The sequence below is a fragment of the Punica granatum genome, chromosome 8, assembly GCF_007655135.1.
Source record: "Punica granatum isolate Tunisia-2019 chromosome 8, ASM765513v2, whole genome shotgun sequence".
In the NCBI taxonomy this organism is placed as follows: Eukaryota; Viridiplantae; Streptophyta; class Magnoliopsida; order Myrtales; family Lythraceae; genus Punica; species Punica granatum.
Window position 1 is genome coordinate 18,668,520 of NC_045134.1, and position 26,160 is coordinate 18,694,679.

General features: G+C 35.5%; 2 protein-coding genes across 2 annotated transcripts; one reads left to right on the forward strand and one right to left on the reverse strand.

Annotated features, from left to right (window-relative positions):
* Nucleotides 1-3,098: 3,098 nt before the first annotated feature.
* LOC116189038 (phospholipase A1-Igamma1, chloroplastic-like) lies at nucleotides 3,099-5,870 on the reverse strand. Its single transcript, XM_031518531.1, has 3 exons — nucleotides 4,977-5,870; nucleotides 4,292-4,783; nucleotides 3,099-3,516 (listed from the first exon to the last, which is right to left on the reverse strand). Exons 1-3 carry the CDS (start codon nucleotides 5,837-5,839, stop codon nucleotides 3,291-3,293), a joined length of 1,581 nt encoding a protein of 526 aa, XP_031374391.1. The 5' UTR covers nucleotides 5,840-5,870; the 3' UTR covers nucleotides 3,099-3,290.
* An 11,380-nt stretch (nucleotides 5,871-17,250) lies between these two features.
* Nucleotides 17,251-25,450, forward strand: LOC116215894 (putative uridine kinase C227.14). The gene is made up of 12 exons (XM_031551704.1): nucleotides 17,251-17,408; nucleotides 17,901-18,025; nucleotides 18,148-18,191; nucleotides 19,006-19,083; nucleotides 19,651-19,843; nucleotides 20,680-20,710; nucleotides 20,782-20,840; nucleotides 21,013-21,086; nucleotides 21,256-21,342; nucleotides 24,882-24,943; nucleotides 25,029-25,057; nucleotides 25,139-25,450. The coding sequence occupies exons 1-12, from the start codon at nucleotides 17,279-17,281 to the stop codon at nucleotides 25,223-25,225; spliced, it is 999 nt and encodes a 332-aa protein (XP_031407564.1). The 5' UTR covers nucleotides 17,251-17,278; the 3' UTR covers nucleotides 25,226-25,450.
* Nucleotides 25,451-26,160: the final 710 nt, after the last annotated feature.

A 26,160-nucleotide genomic window follows, 5' to 3' on the forward strand; every position in this document is an offset into this window, starting at 1 on the left:
CTATGTTTCTTTCCTCTAATTACTTGAAATTTCTAAAATTCTAAATTGTATATATCAATAGATATTCATGTATGTATGAATATGCATATCCATATTTCCAATAAACCATCTGAATTTGGATGCATTTCTTACTCAAAAGTTTGAGCTCTTAGATTGTGAAACTCAAACCGCATTTAAACCATTTATTTCATCTTGTTTGGCTGGTGCAATTAGTATCTCTTTTAAGTCTTAATATTGTCCTATGTGGTAACATATGATCTAGCACCATTTCACTTATCTACATGTGCTATGCCACCCTAAAAAACTAACCTCAAGATAGGCTTCTTCCGCTCTCTCGTATTTTTACTAGTACGAGCCAAGCTTCCCCGTGCTCGGTAATGGGAACTAAAATGAGAAGCACTTTTTTGCTACACTACGACTTTGGATTTGGCATGGTGACTAGCGTGAGCTCATATGGGTGCAAAAAAATCGGCTCTATCATTATATTTGATTCCTAATGCGTTTATATGGATTTGGACTAATTTCCAGTGGAAAAGTGAAATTGTTAGGTGATAACCCCTTCTATTTCGTTTTGTTTGGCATCTCTTTTCATTCTCAAGAAAGTGAAGCACACATGTCAACATTTCAAAGCAGTGCATTAGCAGAGCGGTAAAAAATGGTAGAGAATTTTGCACTATAAGTATATATATTATTAATAGTTTTTCCATATAACCCAATAGAGGAAAATCGTAGAAGACATTGCTCATCTTATAACATCCGCAACTAAATTATTTTTTTATCATTTTTTTATCAATTATTTGATCCTTGTTCCCATAGACCAGGGGCAAGTGAGGATCTTTTCCGTACTCGTCATTTCTTTTCTTTTTTTATTAAAAAGATATTTAATTCACACCTTTATTTTAATATTTTTCGCGATTTCTTTTTTCAGAGTGTTCTTTAAATTTGGTTGACAACATATTTGATAATTCAGTTGATTAATCTAAATGATCATTATGTCTGGATCAATTATTTTGAGAAACATTTGATTACACCTTTTTTTTATTAAATTTTTTTTTCTCTTTTGTCAACGTTTGTAAATCTACCTTGGACAATATAGTGAATAATCCGAATAATCCCTGACCTAAATGACATGTTCATCACGGTTGGATCGGTAAATCTTTCCCAAATTGGTGGCATGAGGGAACCCTCGCCGGCCACCTACCCTCGGATCAAGGTCATAGATCGGCTTAAACTGCCCGACGACCTCGATCGAAGGCAAGGCGCCTCCGTTTTCTTCTTCGATGGCCCCCATTTTTTAAAATAAATTTCATATTATTTTATTTGATTTATTTGTTTTTAGGTCCCTCAAATTTCCATTCCTATAAAACTACCTAGAAAAAGCACATAGTTAAAAAATCGTGATATATTGTGAAAAAAATAGATGAAATGTTGTGGGGGGAAAAACTTTTATTTTTCATGTTGTGTGGTGAAACATTACATTTTATGCTGCAACGTGAAAAAATAGAAAAAAACCTTGATATACGGTGTTATTTTCCCTAAAAAAGTTATATTGAAAATGTTAGATATACAAAATTGCATTTATATAACTTTTTCTTTTTCAAATTTTTAGGTTTATATTGCAAATTGAAACTCTTGGGTCTTTTTATTATTATTATTAAACTTAGAAGGATTGATTTTGGAAGTTTTTGGTGTGTTCCTTTAGTATCCGAAAGCCCAAGGCAATGGAGCTCGATATTTTATATTTGAGTCAGGTTAATCCACTAAAGGATAAAGTTTTCCCAATCATAGATTTTTTTATATTCACATGACTAAAATTTGAAACCTTATTTAAGAATAATATACACTGAATAATAATTTTGAAATTTATATAAGAAGAAATTTTTTATCCCTTTTTTCTTTTTCTTTCACGATCTTTTTTTTTTAATTCTGGCAGATTGGGCGGTGAAGGCCACCACCATTTTTGTGGGATCGCCAACGACCTACTAAAAAATCTTTTTGAAGCCCACTTAAGGTGAACCACAAGGCAAAATTGCACTAAACTTAAAAGTGAAATAAACATGGTACTATAAAAGTTGGTATATTTTCATGTCCACTGCTAAGGATTGGCGAAGAATGAAGTTGGACGAATTTCAAATATAATCATGAAGGACCCTAAATGATTCAATTAATGAAAATGAATCTAATTATGAACAAGTTGAAAGTAGATTAGTAAATTTTGTTCATAGATAATTATCATATCATTTATGTTGGTCTATATGCTATCTACATTATTATATAGATTGCTATAATGTGAACAATAAATTTTCAAAAGAATATATCAAAATTAGCTTCCAAATTTGGAAAATATCAAAATTAACAATAGCAAGACCATAATCTCTTCCACGAAAAGTATGTATCTGTTTGTTAAAAATACTTTCATTTTATTTATCTCGCAATAAATTGTGTTTTATAATTCTTATAAATAACAAGGATCAAAACATACAATTTGGATCTATACATTTTTTCTATTTTTATCTTATAATTCCTTCGGAATTTTATTTTAATGAGTAGAGATGCCAATAACTGTGAAAGTTCTTATTTTAATATTTTATGGATTTCACGTGTACACTATATAGTCTCTTTAAAAATATCACAAACTTGTTGTCAACAAGCACCATCAAGTACAAGAAAGCTCCCGTTATAATTTTATTTTTTAAAATTTTTTAATAAAAATATCCAAAATTCACCCTACTAATTAAAAAAATTGTGTGTTTTCAACTTTACTCAACTCAATTCAACTTATCTTCAATTCAACAACACAATCATTATTGTTCTGTTTGGTTTCGCAGTTAAAATCACAAAAAATTTAACGTTAACTTTAACTCAATACACTACACAATCGTTTGTCCTTTTTCACAATTAAAATCAAAGTTACTTTAACTCTGAAACTAAACGCACCAGTACTTTTTCCATTTTTAAATTTTTTTAACCATTTAATTCAATTTTTAATATTAAATTCTCTCAACTATTCATTACTTTTTTCACAATTCAACAACACAATCATTACGTAATCATTACTTTCTTTCAACTATTCATTAATTTTTCACACTTTTTTTCATAATTCAACAATACAATCATTACAAACTAATTAAAACCAAAACTCAATTTAATTCAACTCTAAAACCAAACACATAAATGCTTTTTCGGTGGTTAAGAAAGAATTGAATTTTCCTTCTATCCATATCTGCAATTTTCCTTGTTTCCAAATATTACAAATTGACAAATTGCTCAAATATTCTATCCTAGTTACATTACACATTTCTAGTCTTGGCTTCATGATCATCCAGATGATCGTCGAGTTTTCGCCGTTCAGGCTGCATCCAACGGCCCTCTTGATTCCTAATTAGACCCTTGTTTCGATCTTGCCTCCAATAAGGTGGGACCAAGTAATGATCCTTTAGAAAGTCGGCCGCCTTGTTCACTAGTGCCGGGTCTCTCCTGATTGCTAGCACAAATCTATGTCCTTTACCATGGTACCTGAGATAAGATCAAATCAACAATGTTTAGTCGAAAAATTCAATTCATTTATCTCAGGAAGGTATAAATTATACATACAACAGAGATGAGCTAATCTCTTGTATTGATAAGTAAGATGAGCTAATCTCACTTCTAATGAAAACGACATCTACGTTTTAATTAGTTACAAATCAACCTATCGTGAGTCACTTTCCATGTCAGATAAGAGTGGAACTATATAATATTTAATTTGATATGTCTTTATTTTTGGGTGGACATTTGATATATGGAATTTACAATAAGTAATATTTATTCTAATAATAAATTACACTGATGGTCCAAAAAGTTTTACAAATATTTCAATATGGTACAAAATTTTTTTTTGTTACTTGATGGTACAAAATGTTTCAAAATTGTTTCAGTATAGTACAAACAGTCATCTCGCCATTGACGCCGTCAAGTACAATGCTGATTGTTACATGATGGTGTAAAATATTTTGAAGTTATAACTTAATAGTACAAAATGTTTTACATAAGTTACATGATGGTATAAAATTTACAGTCTTGTAAAGGACGGCTCGAAGGCGTTAATGGCGAGATGACGATTTGTACTATACTGAAACAACTTTGAAACATTTTGTACCATCAAGTAGTAAAAAAAAAATTTGTACCATATTGAAATATTTATAAATTTTTTTGAATTACCAGTGTAATTTACCCTTATTCTAAATATACAACCTAAAAAAGAAAAATTGTATACAATGAATGGCAAAAACTCCATCATGAGGGTACTTACCCGTCAAGTAAATGGAGGTGAGCCTCCAAGTCATGGGCACAGACAGGGTTGTTGGTGTCCTTCAAGAAGGGTGAGTTCCTTTGGTCCAGCTCCAGCTCCACCCCGATGTGCGAGTAGCTCCACGGCAGCCCAGCCGCGAGCTTCATCACGATCTCTGGCACATGCTCGTTGAAGAAAAATCCGGGTGTCTTGGGGACTATGTCGCAAGCGTTCACCACCCTCAGCACCTTCACCCCGAGTCCTTCTGCCCGCTCCTTGAAACGAACATTCCCGACCCTTGGCCCTGCAAATGAGAACACGCATACTGGAACAGATCGGCCATCCCCAGTCACATTTAGGCCAGTCTCAGAGATATCGTATGCGCTTAATATTGCCAGGGCACTCCCAAGGCTGTGCCCTGTCATCGTGATGCTTAGCTCCTCTCTAGGGTATGCCTCAATCAACCGCTTCACCTCAGTCAAGATCTGCTCCCTCGCCGAATACCTACAGTAACTGCCATAGAAGCCGGCCAGACAACCATAGAGATTATGTTTATAATCTTATTTCGACCACTATATCGTTAGATTCAATCGTGTGTCGATTTCACATTCTAATGCAACAGTATGACTTCGCTTGTACATTCCACATGTTCATTAGTCATTACGTGATATTATCATGCCGTGGAGTCATGGCCAACTTTAATTACCTGCACTCATCGTCCTTGTCAGTGTAGAGATCTAAGAAACCGGACTCGGCCTTTACTGATGGATCGGGGCACGGGATCCTGTTAGAAGACACTGGCTTGAGGAAATCCATCAGGTCTGCGATCCATTCAAGCCGGGTTACAGTGCCACGCCAGGCAATGGCAATGTCACGGCGGCCAAGGCGCTTCGATGTTTCATCATCCGAGACTGCCACATACCCAATCCAGTTTGCATGCCTACTCCACACCTTGGGCCACCGAGACTTCTTGAAGAAGTTGGGGAGGTTGATGTTTGACGTTGCGTACAGGTACCTCGAGATGTTGTACCCAGGATGGGTCATCTCGAGGCTCTCAAAGAAGTGATTGCGCCCGAACCGGCAGCTCCCGCAGTACTTGGAGAATGGGTCGAAGTCAAAGGCATCGTAGCAGGCCTGAGCCATTTCGCCATAGCGGATCAGCTCGGACCTCAGAAGTGGGTCCATCGGGTCAAGGAGGCCCATCCAATCTTCCTGCCCATGCATCTCCCGCCAATGATCAGCTAGCTCTCTCTCAGGCTGTCCGGCAGTTCTTATTGCTTCTTCTTCTTCTTCTTCTTCATCATCCTTCCAATCGTTCCATTGCCAGCTTTCGTTATCGACTTCACTAAATATAAACGACGACAACAAATCGCTGGTCTCGGAAAAGACCCTCCTAGCATGAGGATCTTGTCTTTTTCTTCTGACGCTGAAATAGCATTTAGTAACCAAGCGTTGATCAACAAGAAAAGACTTGTCCTTGGAAGAAAATGATGCCAGAGAGCCCGTTTTGGGTTGGAGCTGGAGCGATTTCAAGGAAAAAGCCTTTATCGCCGATATTGAAATCGCCATATTTTCGAGTTATTTTAGGCGCCGGAAGGGAGCTGCTCCAAGGGGCGGAAATTGTATACCGGGCTGCGCTGAATAATGGATATACTAGCCTAGGTGGTCAACATTGAATTTCAATCTGATATTATATTTTTTAACACCCGCCCTCACGTGTAACGTGTGGTCTATTTCTACCTATACGTTATCACGTGTCCTTTACTTGCCCTCGACAATTGATCTCAAGTCGGGCTCATCTTTCGTACTCGGACAAGGGGACTAGCCACGAGGCACTCCTTTTAGTTGCTCTCGGGCATATTGGGCTTGACGTGGTGTTGTTGCATGCGCACGCGCGCGTTGGCGCATATACGCGTAATCTGGGCTCTGACACCATATTAAATTTCCATGTAAGATTATAATTCCCAATAGTGAAGAGACAATGGCATTATAGTAATGTTTATATTCTATGCCTAGGTTCTTTTTTTTTTTAATCCCTCGGTAAACTTCACTATATGTTCAAATTAATAACATGATGGGCAAAAAACAATAAGTTAAGCATGATAATAAAGAAGTACTGGGGAAACTATCGCTGTATATATATATATATATATATCTATATTATTAATCAGCATATATGAACTCGCAAGTCTTCTCTCTTTCTGACGCAGACCCCGAGAGTTTGGTCCTTTTCGACGCATCTGCTTATTATTATTTGTGCAGAGTACTCGAATCAAGGAAATTAATTAAATTTCTTAGTGTTGTTAGTTTACTCCACATTATATTGTAAAGAGTGACTTATTGACAGTCTGTCGTCATACAACTAGGTTCTCGAGGATCGCAAGGAGGGGAAAAACCCAATATTATATATCACGTGTTGAATAAATTTTAAGTGAATGTGCATGAGAATATATATATATATATAAGAATTGTTGACATTTCACTTGATGATCCTTTAATTAATAATACACATAAAGATTTCCTATGATAGGCTGTTGGGATCATATCTTTTTAGTTCAGTTTTCCATGTGAATTGCTTATTCGACCTTGGTTTTCAATAAGTGATGGTCGAGGCGATGTACGTGCGCAGCGAACTCCGAAGGCCAATTTCGTAATTTGATCATTCAACAAACTCTCAAATTAACAACATTGTGCCCTCTTCGCACCATCAGCGAGTGACTATAGTCTACATATCGTTGTATACTGGCGAGCGACATTATTTATAGACATTATAGGATCAATGTAGGCGATTATATGATTATAATACTCAGGATATTATTGGAGCTTTATGAGATGTAGCATCTGCAAAACATAAATAGGAAATATGATGACATGAAAATTATACTCATCTATTGCTTAAGATAATGTAAATTTGATATATTCATGTAAGGTTCATGTAAATCTATTTTGCTAGGTAAGTTGATGTAAATCTGAATCACAATAGGAAGAAGCATTGAATATTGATATTTTTCTTAATTTTTAGCCTAACTCAACTGTAGACATATTTATTCATATTTATCGTTTGTGATATCACTAGATTATTCTATGCAGTGTATTTTAAATTCGATAAACGCATTGACTGCTGAGCAGAAAACTTATTGTTTTTTTTCTAAAACGAGTTGTACGAATAACATTTGAAATTTTATAAATAATAAGTAAATGAGAACATGATCATGTAGTTTGAGAAGATAAAGATATTTGCATTTTGTAAATTTATGAAAATAAATTAGTAACAAAATTAACGTTCATCGTTGGGTCTGGACAGGGAAAATAAAAAAAAGTGGAAATTAAAGATACAAAACATCGAGAGTGGGAAAAACTTTTCCACTCGCAATCTATAACTTTTAAAGAGAAATATTGCTTAAGTTGTAATTTGCATATCAAGTATTTCTCATTATTTGGCCCGGAAAAAGCACGCCCTCCTAAGTATCCTGCATAGCATGAATTCAGCCTACATACGTTGTCACATACTCATTGATGAGAAAAGAATTTCTTAGTGGGATAATTTTTTTTTATAGTAGAGCTAACAAATTAATATGTGCATGTGGAATCATTGGAAATATCATGTACCTGGACTTGATAAATTAATCCAAGACTTTGGACTTCCTTTGAGAGCCATGAACCCTACAAGAAAATTGTTTCATATGACGGAATATAGAGATGAAAAGCATTCCGTCCATATATGATACGGAATTTGGGACGCACTTGGAATGGACTTCTTATAGATGGCATTAGAGACAGAAAATATCATCTATAAACATATAAATTGATACTTTGGACAGTTGTGTCCGTACAACACATATGGACGGTAAATTCCATCCAAAACTTCCGTGCCAACTTTATGGACGGATCTTGAGACGGAACGTTCCGTTCATACACTGTTGAGAAGGATTATTCCATCCAAAGGGCCATCTCAGATTTTAGAGAAACTCATCCGTCTCAAATTCCATCTTTATGGGTTTACTTTATCAAACTCGAACATTTCCTCTATTTCATTGAACACACAGCAAAAAAAGACACAGAGCACTCGAGCTCGGGGGAATCATTACCCGATTGTTCCCACACTTAAGCGCTCAATGTTTTCAAGGGATCTAAAGCACCACCCATCCTCCACCAACCCGAGCTTCTTTTCTTGCGGTAAGGTCTCTCTTCAAAATGTGAAATTCTCTCGATCATATATATATATATATATATATATATATATATATAGTTGATCCCGAGAAGCTAGTTATGACCCCCATTTTCTTATATATAGATATAGATGTTGTATACACTGATCATAGATGTTGTACTTACATATATGTGGTTGGATTCGTTTATACATTGATCATTTTCGTGAGATCTTTGTTTGTTGATCTCCAATTGGGTCGGATCTTTTATATACTTGCTTGTGTAGATTAATATGGATAATCATCCACATAAATTATGGATGTATAATAGGACTCATCCAAACCGTGTGGGACTTAGAGAGAAGTTCATTGATGGAGTTAAAGAATTTATACATCACGCCAAATAACTGAGGTTACATCAAATGGAGGGCACGATCAGATGTTCTTGTGTAAAATGTGAAAAACGAGATTACATGCGACCAAAGGAAGAAGTGATAATGCATCTATTGACTTCAGGATTGAAACCTAATTATTAGTATTGGACGGATCACGGTGAAGTTAGACCTTAGGTTCATGGTGCGAAATAGAGTTCTTATGATGATTTGCTGCGAAGAGTTGATGAAATAGTTTATGATACGACTCGACAATGATTTGGGTATGAGTTTCAGGAGAATGCTAATCATGATGATTAGTTGTGAAAGGTTGATGAAATGACCTATGATGCTGCTAGACAAGAATTTGGTTATGAGTTCTCTCAGAATGGTAATAAGGATATCGATATGGATGATAGTGACAATGAGGAGGAGCTTAATGTTGATGCTAAACACTTTTATGATCTTCTTAACCACTACAATCAACCATCGTATTCAGGATGTACATCTCATTCTACTTTGTCCATTGCTATTAGATTGATGAGCATTAAAAGTGACTAGAATTTGCTCCATGATGCTGTTGATGAGGTGTTGAAGTTGTATGAAATAATCATTGCCGTACATAATATTTTGAAGAACTATTATGAGGTGAAGAAGATTGTCTCCAAGCTTGGGTTGCTTAGAAAAAAGATCGAATGTTATATGAATGGTTGTATGTTGTATTATAAGAACGATTCTGAAGCAATTGCTTGCAGGTTTTGTGGTTTACCTTGATATAAAGAACGTTATGCAAGTATGAATAAAACTGGCAGGCCGGTCCTAGTGAAGACAATGCACTACTTGCCGATCATTCCCAGGTTAAGACGGCTTTATACATCGATGTGTTCAGCACCCCACATGACTTGGCATTATGAGAATCAGAGAGAGGGCAGTTATTGTCATCCTTCAGATGGGAAGGTATAGAAGGATTTTGATCGTACGCATGAAACATTTGCAACTGAATCCCGAAATGTGAGATTAGGTCTTTGTTAAGATGGGTTCAACCCATACAGTCAGTCTATAAGCCTTTATTCATGTTGACCTGTTATTGTCACTCCTTACGACTTGCCACGTCAGATGTGCATGACATCGCCTTACATGTTCTTGACTTATAATTTCAAGACCTAAGAATCCGAACTATAAAATAGATGTGCACCCACAACCTCTTCTCGCGAGACTTATCTCTTTTTTGATGCAGATCTGAGAAATTGGTCAATTTTGACACATCAGCTAATTATGGTTTGTATAGACTCGAATTAAGGCAATGGAAAAAAATTCTTAGTTTGGTTAGTTAAGTCCATATTATGTTAGAAAACCGAGAACATGTGCAGCGAAAACCTTTATACTTACTCTTGCGGAATTTGATTTGTTTTGATCAATGGATGGAACTGTCCAATTGTTCGGTCTTTAACTCGTCCACACGAACGTGTTACCACCAAGGATAGCCTCCTCTTGATCCATCCACTCCGATCTAGGTCACCAAATTTGAATGGAATCACCACGAAAGGAGAAGACCACTTCAAGGATATCTTGAACAACTTTGATTCGCCTAATCGAAGTCGAGATGGCCTCCGATCAGCAAGGGAAGGGCGCGGCTAAGCTAAGGGGTCACTCTGCCGACTCTCTTTTTCTCTGTCTCTCAATTTTGGGTCTTGAGAATAATGATACACTTAGGGTTAATCAAAAGAAGTCAAATCTATATATAGATCTTTAGATTTGCCCTAGGGATCTAATTACAATTATTAATTAATCTATATTAATTAATTAATCACAAATTAGTCCTTGCACTTTAAGTCATCTAATGACTTGCCCTCCAAGTAAAAGGAAAGATCAATCTTATTCTTGACACAAGTTTTCATTAATAGATAATCTATTTATAGAAACTCTTAAAATAAGGAAACTCTCATATTTCCTTAATTAGATTTAACATTGAGGTTGAATTCGGCTTTAGGATGTTCTAGCACCTTTACAACCATATTGCAAGCCTCATTTGATAATTAACTTCTTTAATTAGAATTAGATTTTTTCTCAGCTTAAACATGCTCAATGTATATGACTAACTAGGTTCATCATCAAATGACAATGAGATTATAATGTCAACTCATTTGACATTATCAGAAAATCTTTCCGTAACAAAAAAGCATAATTCCTAAAATGCCATCAGCTCCCAAAGCTCGTGAGTAACGCCTAACAGCATATCATGACAATCCAAATGGTGACGAATGTATAATTAAAACATTCTAATGTATACCATGTACTGGGTCCCTTCACTAAAATATCTCGATCTAGCCAGGGTTAGGTAAATGTCAAACCATTTAGCCAACCATAAGGATTCTCTGATTTCATTCTTAGATATGTAGAACTTAAATAAAAATCCTTTTCTATTTAAGTCTATCTATCCCGACCGATAATTTCTCGATCCAGAATAAAACTCACATCCATATGACCTTTTTCCTATTTACTCAAGTTAGTGAATTACATTTTGATCGGACACCTACCTCCAAGTGTAACTAACTAAAATCACTATCTACTGAATACTCATGCTAAGCACACGTACATTAGCAGTAACAAACTCTAATTACCCATACATGAGATAACATTCCATTTTAAGTCTAAGGACTGTTTGCACTAATACGGTCTAGATAATATTCATTGACATTAGTAAATTACCGTATAGATATTATCTGAACGTCACATTCAACTACTTATCATATAAGCGTCCACATGTCTGTCTTGACAATAATTGTCAAATAACATGAAACTCACTACTCCATCTTTATTAGTATCTATACACTACTCATGGATACAGACAGATGTGATGATTTATTTGGAGAGATAATGTCCAATTAAGTCTCCTACCATTGCGAACAGTTTAAAGATATTCTTAATTTTTTAAGAATGAAGTATTTAAAATATCTCAATGACTTTATTCTAATAAACATTTACAATAAATGAATAATAAAATAAACTTCATCACGTTCAACTACTTATTGTAGAAGCATTCACATGTTTGTCTTGACAACAGTTAAATAATATAAGACTCACTACTCCATCTTCATTAGTATCCATATACCAATCATGGATACAGACAGAGGTGATGATCTATCTGAAGAGATAATGTCCTGTTAAGTTTCATACAATCGCGAACATGTTAAAGATATTCTTACCAAATTATTTCATCACTCATATTCTTAACAAAAATGAAGTATTTAAAATATTTTAAGGATTTTATTCTAATAAATATTGACAATATATAAATAATAAAATAAATTTCATTACCATAAAATGAATTATTCAAATACGTAAACTGGCTTTAAACATATCACTAACTTACTATATTGCAAAGAATGACTTACTGACCGCCTTTCATACAACTGTGGTTCTCGAAGGATTGGAAGGGAAAAAAAAAATTGTATCCTGTGTTAGATAAATTTAAGTGAATATAAGAGTTGTACTTAAAATGATACTTTTCACATGATGATTAATTAACTTATAATACACATAAAGATTTTCTATGATAGGTGCTGGATTATTATATCTTTAGTTCCCTTTTCCATATGAATTGCTTATAACCTTAGTTTTCATATGAAAATGTTGCTTGAGGCGAGGTACATGCGCAACGATGTTCAAAGGTCAATTTTAATTTGGCCATTCAATAAACTTGAATTGACAACACTATGCCCTCTTCGCACCATCATCAATGATTAATTATATTTTACATATCGTTGTATATATACTTACTATGCTAATTCAAAAATATACTGGTTTTCGTATTAGTACGATCGTGGTCCCGTATTTCCTTCATGAATTCTCCTTCTTAATGGACCTTATGCCCATTAACCCACATCGAATCGACCAAATTGACTCCTGCAATGAAGTCACGTGGAGAAAGGCAAAAATAAATTCTCCTCGATCGGTTCGAAAACTCTTGATTTCGAATATTTTATCTTATTTATTGCTCTAGTATTGTTTATTTTTCCCATTCTTTATTCTTGTAATTTAAGTAAGAGAGGTGAGATTTTTGAACTAGTTACAATGATAAAGAATTGAGAAAATTCACAATTGGGATAGTTTTACTTTTAGTGGACTAATATGGTCGAACTAAAATAGTCGGGATTTATTGGACTTTCATATATTATAGTACATACCAAAAAAAAATTCTTAGACTAGGAAAGAAAGTGGAAGGTAAATCATAGGTTTCATTGTAATTGAAAAAATGGGGGTGGAAAGCTTGATTAAGGCATTTTCTGTATTTTCATTCCCCGTGAAGCCATTTATACAAAGAAATTGGTCACATATTTTTTTGACAATACATTATACAGTGAAAGGAGCTAAGTCAAAGGCCAATAAAAAGTTAATTCTCTAATCATTTGCCTTATTTCCACCAATTGCCATCCTTAATTGTTGTGATTCTTTCTCATCTCATGAATTTTTAGATGAGTCTATTTTGCCATTTGGTCCTTCACAAACTTGAGCTTATCTGCAACTCAAAAACTTAATTTATAGGTTGCAATTTTTTCGTATGGGCGACATATCTCAACACCCGTCCTCATGTGACAACGAGGCGAGGGAGGACAAACACCAAATTAGCATCGAGCTCTACATTTGGGCCTAACTAGAGGTGCAACTTTAGCTACCTCAGAACTGAATCGGGCCACACTCTTGGACCCGACAAATCGCACTCTTAACTACCTCGAAATCGAATCTAGCATAGTGTGAACCTACACGTGCTCGCGAAAGTATTACCCGCTCTGATACCATGTGAAATTTTCACTTGGGCCTACACGGACTTAAGCCAATTTGTAACCTAAAAGTTTAAGCTTATAGTTTGCTGGACCCAAATTTCATATAAGCTTATGGTTTCTTTCTCAAATTTTCCATGTGTGACAACTAATCTCAAATATTTGCCCTCATATGACAATGTGTGGTCCAACACATGATACGTGCCCTTAAACGGGTGATTCCATACTGCAATATCCCCAATTTTGATATCATTCTCCATTTTTTATGCGATGAAGCTGAGAGAAAATGGACGGAAAATAAAGAAATTGTAGGAAAATAAGAAACAATTGGTTTTCGTGTATTGATGTTCGCGGACTTGTCAAGGTAAATAACCTATTCTTAAACTGGTATTTTAATCGTGACTATGAGATTAATATTTATAAGTGTATTGTCATGGTTATGTTAGATTCACGGATCATGTATGCATTTTATAAGATTAGTTATGATATGATTGAACCCGTCCAATGATCTATAGTTTAGTTTAGCTTGTAATTATTCACTAGGCATCAAGCTAATCCCAAAATATATATTTTTAGATTTTCTCTTAACGGATCCCGAATGGCGGCCAAAGTGCGGGATTCTAATGAGATTTTTACGTATCTAGTCAAATTTTTATTTACTAAATATTTTCAATTTGCCATTGAAAATCATTTGTATTCATGGGTTTTATTGTGTTAAGGATATTAATCCCACATGAAAAAGATGAATTAATATCCATTGATTTATAGAAGAGTTAAGTACCGGTATTTTTCAGCTTGAACTTTTAAGTGAAAATATAATTGAGCCCGTACAAGTCCAATGGAGTTTTAATATGGTATCGGAACACAGGTTACGCGTATGCGCACCTACGCACGTGTACGCACCCACACCACGGCATGCCCAATATGTCCGAGTGTAGCCAAGAGTGCGCCTCGTGTTAGTCCCCCCTCGCTCGAGCACCGAAGATGAACTCCGCTCGAGGTCAATTGTTGAGAGCGGGTGTTTAAGGGCTCGTGATAACGTATAGGCAGAAATAGATCACACGTTACAGGTGAGGGCTGATGTTAATGATATTAATTGCACATGGAAAAGATGAATCAATATCCATTTTATATGAGAGTGGTGTACCGATACTTATCAACTTGAACTTTTAAGTGAAAATGTGATTAAGCTAGTATAAGCTCAGCGAAATTTTAATATATTGTATAAAAAAATTTTGTAATTTGGGATGTTACGATAAATCAATAAGCAGATTTGACAAAATAACTCCATAGTGCTATAGAGTCGTTCCATATCAATCTTTATATATCGTACTTTTATAGTTAATCCTATAGAAATTTTGCATAATATATATATAAAATAAGTGAAGCTCTCTTTATAACCCCTTAGCAACTAAGAAGCAAGATGCAGACGAGTTCAATGTTGTGTTCCAAGGACTGTGGTCATGACAGTTCGATGAGAGCTACAAGAACCACTTCTAAAACACATTTTCATAGACTACTTTAAGTTCATTGATCTCATCCAATTTGTAACTCCCAGGCATATCAGATCAGCAAAGACAGTTAAAAACAAGCTCAAACCCAAACTTCATTTTCACCCTCCTTCACAACTCCAATGATGTTTTAAGAACTCTTACATGTAAATTGGATGCTAGGTTGGACTAAAAAAATAACTGTTAGAAAATGTACTTAAAGTTAGGTCGAGTTTGGTGAGAAGCCCTTGCTATTACCTTCTCGAGTAGATACATATATATATGAAAGAAGAGGACCACTCGAAGGTAATGTTTCTGCCTCCCGCTTCTCTTTCGAAATGTAAGTTAAGACTGGAGAGCGTGCGCCCGATAATTTCTGTTTGAAACCCGAAAGACTGAAAGGGCAAGAAAGAAACTTACTAATAGCAAGGGGGATATAGAAGAATTCGCAATGAACTCGAAAAGCTGATGAATCGAATTCTCCACCTCTCTATGATTCAGCCGACTGCTTTCTCCTCTTTTCTACCTCTTCATCTTTCTTACTGTTCTCCGCCGCTTGAAAACGAGCTCAAAATCCACCTTCCGTATGTATGAGTTACACATAAATATATATATATATATATATATATATATATATATATATATATATATTCACACATGTATATACACACTAGAGGAAGATCCGTAAATTGTACCCGCACTTAAGTTATTTTAAGGATATATATTTCTAAAGTATTTTAGATTCCTTTGTGGCAAATCCTATATTATGAGTAAATTGAATTAATTTTTCTAAGAAAAAATATGTTTACTAATATTCAATTGAATCAATTTTCTGAAAAAATTTTATTCTCCATTATTCCAAATTGTCTTTTTTTAGTTCTCTAGTATTCCATTTGTCTATTATTCTTTTTCAAAATTATAATTAATAGCTTTCCTTTTCCGTTAACTTTTTTTCATTTATAAATTTATTTCATATCATCTTTCTATGTTAATTACTCCAACTATTCCCATATTAGAAAATTTTCTAATTTAGCATTAATAAACATGTTTTTACATTTTTTTATGGAGAAATAAATTTTAAAAAGGAGAAGAAAAGTGAAAATCAATTTTCTAAAAGTAAATGGTGTCTCAGCTTCTTTGATTAAAAATCAAAGCAACTTCGTTATACTTAGACCATGAGCTTCCTATTGTAATCCCAATAAAAAAAATTAAAACAACAAATTTTAAAAGAAATAGAAAAGAAAAAAGAATACGGAAGTGATGTCGTGCAAGGAGAAAGAAAAAGTGGAGCAGGAGAGAGGAGAGTGTAGAAAATGAATAATAATATCTTTCTAAAATTTTCTACGAGTAATTACTTACATAATTTTAAATTGTAAGGATTTGAACTCCCTCGTGACAACCTATACATACACAACCGCACCTCCCCAGACCTCAGGTCCATTTCGTCTGTCCTGCTCGGCAAATCTCTCTCTCTCTCTCTCGAAATTATGTCGTGTATTATCAAGATAGGAAATAGCATAGTGGTGCACGTCTTGCCTAGTGACTAAGAGATCTCAAGTTCGATATCCAATAAGATCACCCGTGTCCCTTTATTAGATATTTATTTATTTTTTTTCAATGTACTAAGTTGATGGGTTTTCCTTGTAATAAAAAAAAAACAAATTGTGTCGTGTATCAATGGACCGTATTCACGAACAAGCACACTACACACAAGCATGTGCCTGAAAAGAATCAAGCATATCTGGACCTCATGCAATTGAAGACATAATTCGCCATATCCAATCAAAACAAAAATCCCAACTTTCAAAGCGAAAAAGGATTTTGCATAGTAGTCAATTCAATTAATTGAAACATTAAAAGAACTTCTCAACTTGAAGAAAATCAGGGATTTTATCCCCTCATAGAAGAAAATTGCAATATCAAGCATCAACCAGAACTTGATTGGAACGCGTTCGACAAGAATGAGCCCGACCTAGACTAAGGGGAAAATGGGAATAAAAAGGAAAAAAAGAAAACGGCCTATTTGAAGTTTTAACGATAAATTCAAATTAGGGATGAATCTGATATAAAAAAAAAAGACTAAATTGATACATAAGAGGTCTAAATTGAGCCAAATTCTCTGACTCCAGGACCTAATCGATGTAAAAAATGGGTGAAGGATCAAATTGAGGTAAAGTCCATGTTTACAACGGAATAGTTATTTCTCTTGAATGATTTGATGCTGGCCTTTCTCCTTACTCCTCTCCGTACTGCTCGGTTCTTCCCACCCTGCACTCTGCATATCACTGGTGCAGCCATGGACGTCTCTTCTATGTCCGCTAAGGCTTGCATGTCGTCCTCCTTCACAGGTCCGCCCCGCCTCTCTTTTTCTTTCACATTCGCTCTGTAGCAATTCGAATGGAGATGGGTTTCTTTGTATGAGACGGAGCCTCCCATGGCTGTTCTCGGTCTAGTTTCATTCTCTTTTGTTGCGTTTCAAGCAATTTCAATACTGTCAGAACCCCAATTTGAACTTTGATTATGTAAATTTGCTGCCTTTCATTATGAAATTTCGCTTATGAATCCGCAATTTGAGAATTTTTGGGCTGCCCACACAGTTTCGGTTTGTTCAAAATTTTGGTGAGTCATAGTCGTCGAAGAATTTGGGTGAAGTCTAAAGTATTGGTTTATTGTCAAATTTGCTGTCTCCATTATCACGGAGCAATCTATTCATGTGATATTCTGGGTTAATTTTTCGATGTTTGATTGATTAGTTTACTGGTGACATTATATTAGTTACTATTGTTCTTCAACTCTATGGGTGAGTCATCCGGCCTGATTGCTTGCACATTGATCCGCAGATTCATTTACGAACCAGCGGAGTAAGTTACCTGAAAGGTCCAACTTTATGCTCTTTTATTGTAGTACTGGAAGAACTCTTCGACCTTTACGAAGTCCAGTTGGACCGAAGATTAGCCATGCGAAGGTTTGCATTTATCCTGGGGACTTTGCTTTTCTTTATCTCTCATAAAACCCATGAAATTATTGGTATTCTAATTCTTTGCATATCAAACTTTCATTTGAGTTGTTGTTCCTTTTAACTATTAGGTTGTGTGCATTCAGAGGCGAGAAATTCCTATTGTTGATGCCAGGTATTGATACTTTCTCTTTGTCGTAGTTCCCTTTGTCAGCACTACCGGAAAAGCCTGTGGATGCTCCCTCTCTCTCTCTCTCTCTCTCTCTCTCTCTCCCCCCCCCCCCCCCCCCCCCCCCCCCCCCCCCCCCCCCCCCCCCCCCCCCCCCCGCCCCCCCCCCCCTCCTGGACTTCTAAATCAGTGCTTACCCCATTTGTTTGAAGTACCTGTGCCTTATGTTTTAGACTGATCGTTCTTCATTTTGGACATCCATGGCTTTTGTGTTACATATGCTAAGATGAAAGTGATAGCTCAAGTATGGGCCTCATTAAGTTGGTGTTTATGTATGGGATGAAGAAGCTCATTAGCCGGTGTCACACTAGAAGTAACTTGCTTGAGATGTATTACTACATGTTTTCTGCTGAGAATGATTCATGTGTTACAGAGGATGGTAGAGAGTGGCTGATAATATTTTAGATACAAGTGGAAGATGACTCATCCGCTAAGTTGGTTGTCGAGGTGGAGAGAGTGCATATCATCAAGTATATTCTCGTGAAAGTAATATATGATTTTGGACACCTTGCAGTATATTGAGAAAATTTTCTTTATTCAAACTTATCTGCAGATAGTTGCTATATGATCTGATAACTTTTTATCAGTGGGAAATATTGTCTGGTTTGACTTTTTAGGCGGTATCATCTTGCTTCAGGGCATTGAAATTTGAAAGAGACACCGAGCTCCTTGTGTCCTAAATGATGTTCTCTACCATTGTCATTGTAAGCTTTCTCTGTTACTGTGATGGATTGTGTGATGCTATATTCTGTTAATGTAGGTGCATGGATGAGATATATGATGCTTTGGCTGAACATCTTGTTCCCACAGCAGCAGATGCAGTGAATTCCAGTTCAAAGTGAGTTTTAGCTTGTGAGTTCGATTTTCACAGGGTTAATATTAAAATCACACGTGCTAGTACTTTTATTACATAGAAAATGCTAAATTTACAGCTTAAAAACTTATATTTGCTTTCTTTGATCTTCTTTTTCCTGCAACTACTCTTTGCAGGCTATTATTATTGCCTGTGAAGAGAAAAAAACTACTTATGATTAGGAATCACTTTTCTTTTTCTCTTTTTTTGTTTTTTTTTGTTTTTTAACACTCCCTGTTTCCCGTTCACAGCTGCACTAACACTCACCCTGCATTGTGAACTGCACTAACACTCACCCTGCATTTTACAAATTATACCTGTCTTCCTTTCTTATTTTGTTGTTTTTACTGCCACTTTCCTATGGCTATGTTTTATAACAATTTTTATGTTATTTTGATGCATTGGATTTTTAAAGAATAGAACAGTCAAAGCATTCATGCATTTTGAGTACTTGGTATATAACATTCTTGTAAATGTTACTCTTGTTGCGATTACCATGCATTGCGCACTTTTTTACTCTCACATAGCTATCCATTCATGATGGTAGTGTAGGCATATAGTTGGTTTGGCTGGTCCTCCTGGTGCAGGAAAGAGCACTTTAGCATCAGAAGTAGTGCAAAGGATAAATAGATTATGGCCCCAAAAGGTTGGTCCATTTGATTCTCAAGTGGAGCCTGCAGATGTAGCTACAGTCCTTCCAATGGATGGCTTCCATTTGTATCGATCTCAGTTAGATGCAATGGAGGTAAATATCCGTGTCTCTCTCATTCTCGCGTGCACTTACTCAAATTGAAGCTTCTTTAACACTATTATACTCTAATTCCATGGTTGTAATATTTCCCTTAGATCTTTTGTTAGTGTTCACTTTTAATTGTCAATTCTCCCAATGCTACCCAGAATAGTCTTCATATACGCATTAGTTCAATAATAATTGGTTTTTATGTGGCCAGGTAATTGTGCGTTTGGCCTGACTTAGTTTGGGATAAGGAAACACTATGATATGCATTAGGAAATTATGTGCTCTAGGCATTTAAGTTGAGTAGTTTCGATTGTTAATGGCTACAAAATACAGTCACTTTCTATCTGTGATTAGTTCTTGATTATGGAATATAGTGTTCTCCTAGCTCTTATCCTTCTCTATTTGTCCTTTTGATTTTATCTCTTCACCGGCAGCTTGTACATTTTTTCTTGCTATTCTCTGTCCGTCGCTTGCTGGCATCGTGTAATGCCTAAGTTGATGCTGATGAAGGAGACGTAGTTGCAGTTGCTTTTCTGCTTATAAAAGTAGAACATAATGGTGTATGGTTTCTACATAGATCCAATTTCTTTTCCACTAAAGTGTCTTGTGGTCTTCTCAAATGTTATTTGTTAGCGAAGTGCTTCAACGAGTTTAACCAAAATATAAGTATTTTGAATCATTCTGCACCATACTTTCCAGTAATTCTATCTGGTGGTTTGATACTTTTTTGAAAGATTTAGTAGCCAAGTTGTAAATTTACTGACATTTGGAAAATTTTCTATCTGGTGGTTTGTAAAATTTTCCCTGGAGTGCCTATTCTGACTTTTTGTTCATTAATTTAGAATCCTGAAGAAGCTCATGCTAGAAGAGGAGGTGAGTTTCTTGCTTCACTTTTTAGTACTATTTACTCAGTGGACTGATTGTCCCTTCTGTTTACTCATCAGCTCCATGGACATTTGATCCGATGCTCTTACTTCAATGTCTCCAAAACCTGAGGTCTCAGGTGAGTCAATACTTCTGTCCATGATTCATGTCAAAATAAGTGATTGGTTCTCTTGATTACCTGACTGTTACATACTTTCTATGGTGCTTATATATATGGTAAGCACACTCATCTCCACATTTTTGGCACTAATACCAACTTAAACGTGATATGTCCTATCCTGTACTTACAGGGGTCAGTCTATGCACCATCATTTGACCATGGTGTTGGAGATCCTGTTGAAGCTGATATCTTCATAGGCATTCAGTAAGTAGTTTTCATAATTTTATTTTTGGGTATATGTCTAGGCAACTTCAAGGGGATTTAAGATAGAGTTTTAATGAGACAAGCACCAATATACGTAAATAGCTTGGAAATAGGCATTCAACCAATCAGGGGATTTATGTTCTGCAGTAAATATGTAATTTTTCTGCAGGCATAAGATTGTTCTAGTGGAAGGAAACTATCTTTTTCTGGAGGACGGGGTCTGGAAGGAAGTGTCATCCATCTTCGATGCTAAGTGGTAAGGCCTTTTTGCTTGTCTATTTACCTTCATGCAGTCTGCATTTAGTCAAGGCATTTAGACTGCATTTAGAAACCGTGTATGGATGAGATGTAAAAGGTGGATCAGACATTTTCAGATCCCAAAATTTTATGATACCCTTGTAGCAGTTTGGAGTATCATAGGATAAGCTCCTTGGGTTTAGCATATCCTATCTTGTGTGTATTTGGTGAAGGCATTGCTATGGACGGAATTTGGCAGCAAAATGGCAATTTTACTCCTTATATAATTGATATTACACCAGAAGTAATCTCAATGAGGAATTATACCACTGTCATGATGGATATTGACTTTTCAATCATGAATGTACACATCATAAGTAAAAGCTAGTAATATTAACTTTAGTCAAAAATTTTATGGCAGAGTACTTACGATGGGTGATGCATCTCGGAAGATAAAAATAAAAAATAAAATAAAAATGATATAAGAGCAAAAGAAACTTCCTAGTAAAAGTCATGAGTAGGATGAGTCCAAAAGCATAGAGCATCAAAGGATCTTGTGGGTTGCTTGAATTGCTTCACTTTCACATCAATCAGTTCGATAACCAAACAACAAAGACAACTAAACTATTCCTGGTTTTATTACAACTACGTAGACCAAAATAACACTTAATGATCCAATGTGGTCACTAAAATCAAGTTGGCAATAATCAAACCAATTCATCACTCACTAGAAGCAAGATTTAGCCAAAAAGGTCAAGCGCCATAAACTTTACTCTTCTAAGTTATCACCAAGGATGCTCTTCCTTTTCTGTGAAGATTAATTCACAAAGTTACTGCCAACCTAGACCGGGATAAGAACCAGCCGTAAACCATATCGACAACTTAAGCAACCATTAGTATACCATTAACCCATGATGTTATATGATTTTTTTTTCACAGCATCAACAATATTCAAGAGGAGTGTATTGTCTTGACAAGCCAATTACGGATTTCCCTTTTCTTCTCCTACTCCTCTGTTGAGTAATAACAGTGTCACTCTCATTGACACCGGCCCAATAATTAAAGTTTGATCAATTTAACCCAAGTCCTTGCCCTTATCCTACATGGATCATCACGCACTTTAGTTTCTAGAAAAACCAGAACTGGCTTCAGTGCCTCCCATCAATTTTTCTTTAATGTTCAAGCGACTGAATAAATTAGCTTTGAAGAGGTCTTCACCAAGATCTCCATAGGCATGATCCTTGCAAAATTATATTGACTGGTCTACCATTAAAAAGAAGTGATTTACATATTACAAAGACTTAATAATTATCTTTTTCCCCTAGATATGTACAGGGAGCCTCTTGCTGTCCCTTTAAGGGATAGTAAATTTTTTGGAAAGGGATAATAAATCATTCTCGGAATGTGGTCAACTTTCGTATGTATTTTGAATATACTGTGCTAGAGAAACTATGACTGACCCCTGTAAGCTAATGCTAAAACTAGTCAAGTAAAAACTTTCATGGAGGCATGAAGCAGCATACTAGAATCCAAATTTGAAGTTTATCCACTGCTCCACATAGGAAGAGGGCAAGTTTGAGAATTGATTGGTTTGTCTGTTGGTGTCGAGATAGTGCAATCTCTTTCAGTTCACTTTGAGGATTATGTGTCAGAAGTATTGGACAGAGTTATCAGCCACGTGATAGTTGGCTGAGATAACATTGGTTTGTTGAGATATGATATGCTCCTATTGAGTGATCTTCCCTGTGCAAGGAACATCCTGGGTTTGAGAATGATATAAATTGGATATGTTTATGATATGCTTAAGTTGGTGAATGAGGATGATGGGTCACTGTTGTGTTCGGCAAGTCTCAGATCGATTTATGCTGGGGCTATGAATTGACCTGCATTAAAGAGAATTGAGTTATAGACTAGCAAAAAATTGAAAAAAATAATAATAATAAAGTTACATTTGTAGGGGAGATTGGAATAAATAGAAAGGAGTAAGCATTTCTTCCATTCCATCTCTTCATTTGGTTGCACTTTTGAGAGTTATAATGAGCATTCCATTGAATGACCTTGTTTCTTCATCTTGATGGAATGAACCATCCTTAGCAAAAATTTAGGAATGCTCATTTCACCTTTTCAACAAATTAAATAAGAAAAATCTAGATTGTTTTCCTCCTTCAATTGCTTAGGATATAATCTTGGTAATAGGTCCATCTTTAATTACGTTCCATCAAGTTTTCAAGGTTAAACGTAGAACTCTTATCATTTTTTCTCAGTGCCAGAACATTCTTACATGCCAAATGTGACTCCAGGTTATCGAGCTCTTGACCATTTTGATTACATCTTGCTTCCATTATTTGACTCATGTTGGCATACTTGGTTTTACTTGGGCAACACTTAATGGAAAAGTATTACTTTGGTGTAAAAGTAGCTGTAGTCAGGATTTGGATATTTTATGTTAATTCATGGTGAATACATCATGTTGAAATGAAATAGCATTTCCATTATCCTAATTCCAATGAGTTCCTTCATTCTCTCCTACTGTTGACCTCATTAGGTTTATTGCTTTTATTAAGGTTCAACTTTTGTTCTATCAATTTTACTGTTGGGTCATTTTCATGCACAATTTTAGGACTTTATATATGTGATGACGACTTTATTCAGGTTCAACTATGAGGAAAAGTTACTGTTCACTTTGAGTCTATAATCATGGCTCAATTTATGATATTTAGCTTAGGGGTATAACTCTTAGAGTTGGAATGGAAAGGCACAGTTGAAGCACAAAGATTATAATCTGTAATGCTTGGCTGCAAAGCCTGTTTAGACCGATGCCTTCCAAACAATGAACATGATGAGATATGATAGTAGAAACTAGCGTATGTAATCAGACATTAGAATGCCCTTGATCATAAATTATTTTCAATCCATCCTTCACGATCTTATCCAACTGGCAATACAGAGCAGTCTTATCGATGTAATTATAACTTTAATTCTTTAGAAAGAGCAAGATCCCATAAATTGGAGGGACTGTGTGTTATCTTCAACAAGTCTAGGTACCTTTATTGCTTCTCTGGTGGGGTCTGTCTCAGCTCCTCCAGCTATAATTTTGAAACAACTTGACTGGTTTCTGAAATTGCATTACTGTCAATTTAACTATGATTTAAGGGGGAAAAGGATTAGTTGTAGAGAGGCCTTTTTACCAAATAAAGCCTGTTGTGAAGGTGCAACAGCATTAGTTCTACTATGCAAAAGAAATTTCTTATATGATAAACTAATCTCGAGTATCTCTTCATCGAGGAAAAGAATGAATCGAAAGTAAGAGGTTGTGATAACTTCTTACTTAGGCCAAGTATGTCTTGTCAGATAGGGACTATGAACAGGTCCAATACACAAAATAGTGCCAGAATATCAACTGCTATATGCTCTGAGAAGAGCTTGTGATTATTACCCATGTTCTTTTTGCTCGAGATTGTGGAAGCATGATGAACTCTGTCATCATTATCAATTCTTTGACAGTCTTGTATACCTTGATAAAATTCACATCAACTCTCATTTGATCCTTTCTTGAAGGTTCATTGATGTTGACATCGACAAGGCAATGCAACGGGTCCTAAAAAGGCATATTTCAACTGGTATATTCCTGTAATTTGATTACTAGGTTTTTGTAAATCAAACTTGGAGGTCTAATTCAATTGCTTTGTGGTCTTTGATTTATAGGAAAGCCTCCAGATGTTGCTAAATGGCGGGTATGGTTCTCTATCCCGAGTTAATTACTCTATTTTTCCTCTGAAAACTAGTAGCTTCAAGTAATTTAACTTATGGTGCAGATAGAGCACAATGATCGTCCCAACGCGGAGCTTATCATGAAATCAAAGAAAAATGCAGACTTAATAATCAGGTCAATCGACATGTAAACATGAACTGTGGTTGTCTGCTGTAGTTGAGGGCGTAAAATGGCATGCCCAAGGTGAGTCGATTGTCACAACTATTTGTTGAGCATATATGTATATACTTTTGCACATATGAATCACAATTAAAGGATATTGTTGAAGTGTGTCCTTGTAATAATGGAATCTTATTGTGTTCTTGAGAGCAAGAGTTTATGCCTACTAAATGAACAGAGTGTCCATTGGCTCTAACTTCAGCTTTGTGACAACAATGTCCAATTTTTCTCTTTTTGCCGGAACAAAATCAGTAAAAATTGTACATTTGCCTCAAAAGTTTCTTTATATGTTCTGACAAGTCTGTCCTTTAGCCTCGACCGCCCAAACAAACTGGACCTCATTGGGTCATTTATATGCTCAAGGCCAGTCATATTGGATGACTGAACACGATTTATCCTGGCTTGGCTAGCAGAGCTCGGAGTTTAGGTGAGTGCGGTTAAGAATGAGAGCATTATTGTAAGAGGTATAAGCTCTGATACTTCATTGTTCTCTTTCTAGATCTCGCATTTTTTAACCAGAACATTTTTAAAGGGATCTCTTCTTGTTGCTTGATCATGTCGAACAATATGTCGAAGAAGAATAAAATAAATGCAAAAGCATTAATATATGTTTTATAAGCATGTACATGATCATGTTCGCCTCATCCCACAAATCATGAAACACTTTTAGCAAAACAATTAAAAAAAAAGGAATTATCAATAATAATTCGATGGAAGCAGCAATAATATACTATTGAGTCTTGAACTAATGGGAAATATAAATTAGATTTAACTTCTGCCATATCATTTCTTACAATCTTTGTAAAGCATTGGGTAAAAATTGCTTGGTTCAAATGTTAAGCAGTGCACGCTCATATATTACATAACGATTATTACACTCTCATAAACTGAAAGACAGGGTCCGGC

Excerpts from the sequence above, each read along its gene's own strand:
- LOC116189038 (XM_031518531.1), bottom strand. The coding sequence starts at position 5,839 with ATGGCGATTTCAATATCGGCGATAAAGGCTTTTTCCTTGAAATCGCTC. Across the intron at positions 4,784-4,976 it reads GACAAGGACGATGAGTGCAG|TTACTGTAGGTATTCGGCGA; the intron begins GTAATTAAAGTT and ends CTTCTATGGCAG. Across the intron at positions 3,517-4,291 it reads CACCTCCATTTACTTGACGG|GTACCATGGTAAAGGACATA; the intron begins GTAAGTACCCTC and ends ATCTTATCTCAG.
- LOC116215894 (XM_031551704.1), top strand. The coding sequence starts at position 17,279 with ATGCTGGCCTTTCTCCTTACTCCTCTCCGTACTGCTCGGTTCTTCCCA. Across the intron at positions 17,409-17,900 it reads CATGTCGTCCTCCTTCACAG|ATTCATTTACGAACCAGCGG; the intron begins GTCCGCCCCGCC and ends ATTGATCCGCAG. Across the intron at positions 20,711-20,781 it reads AGCTCATGCTAGAAGAGGAG|CTCCATGGACATTTGATCCG; the intron begins GTGAGTTTCTTG and ends TTTACTCATCAG.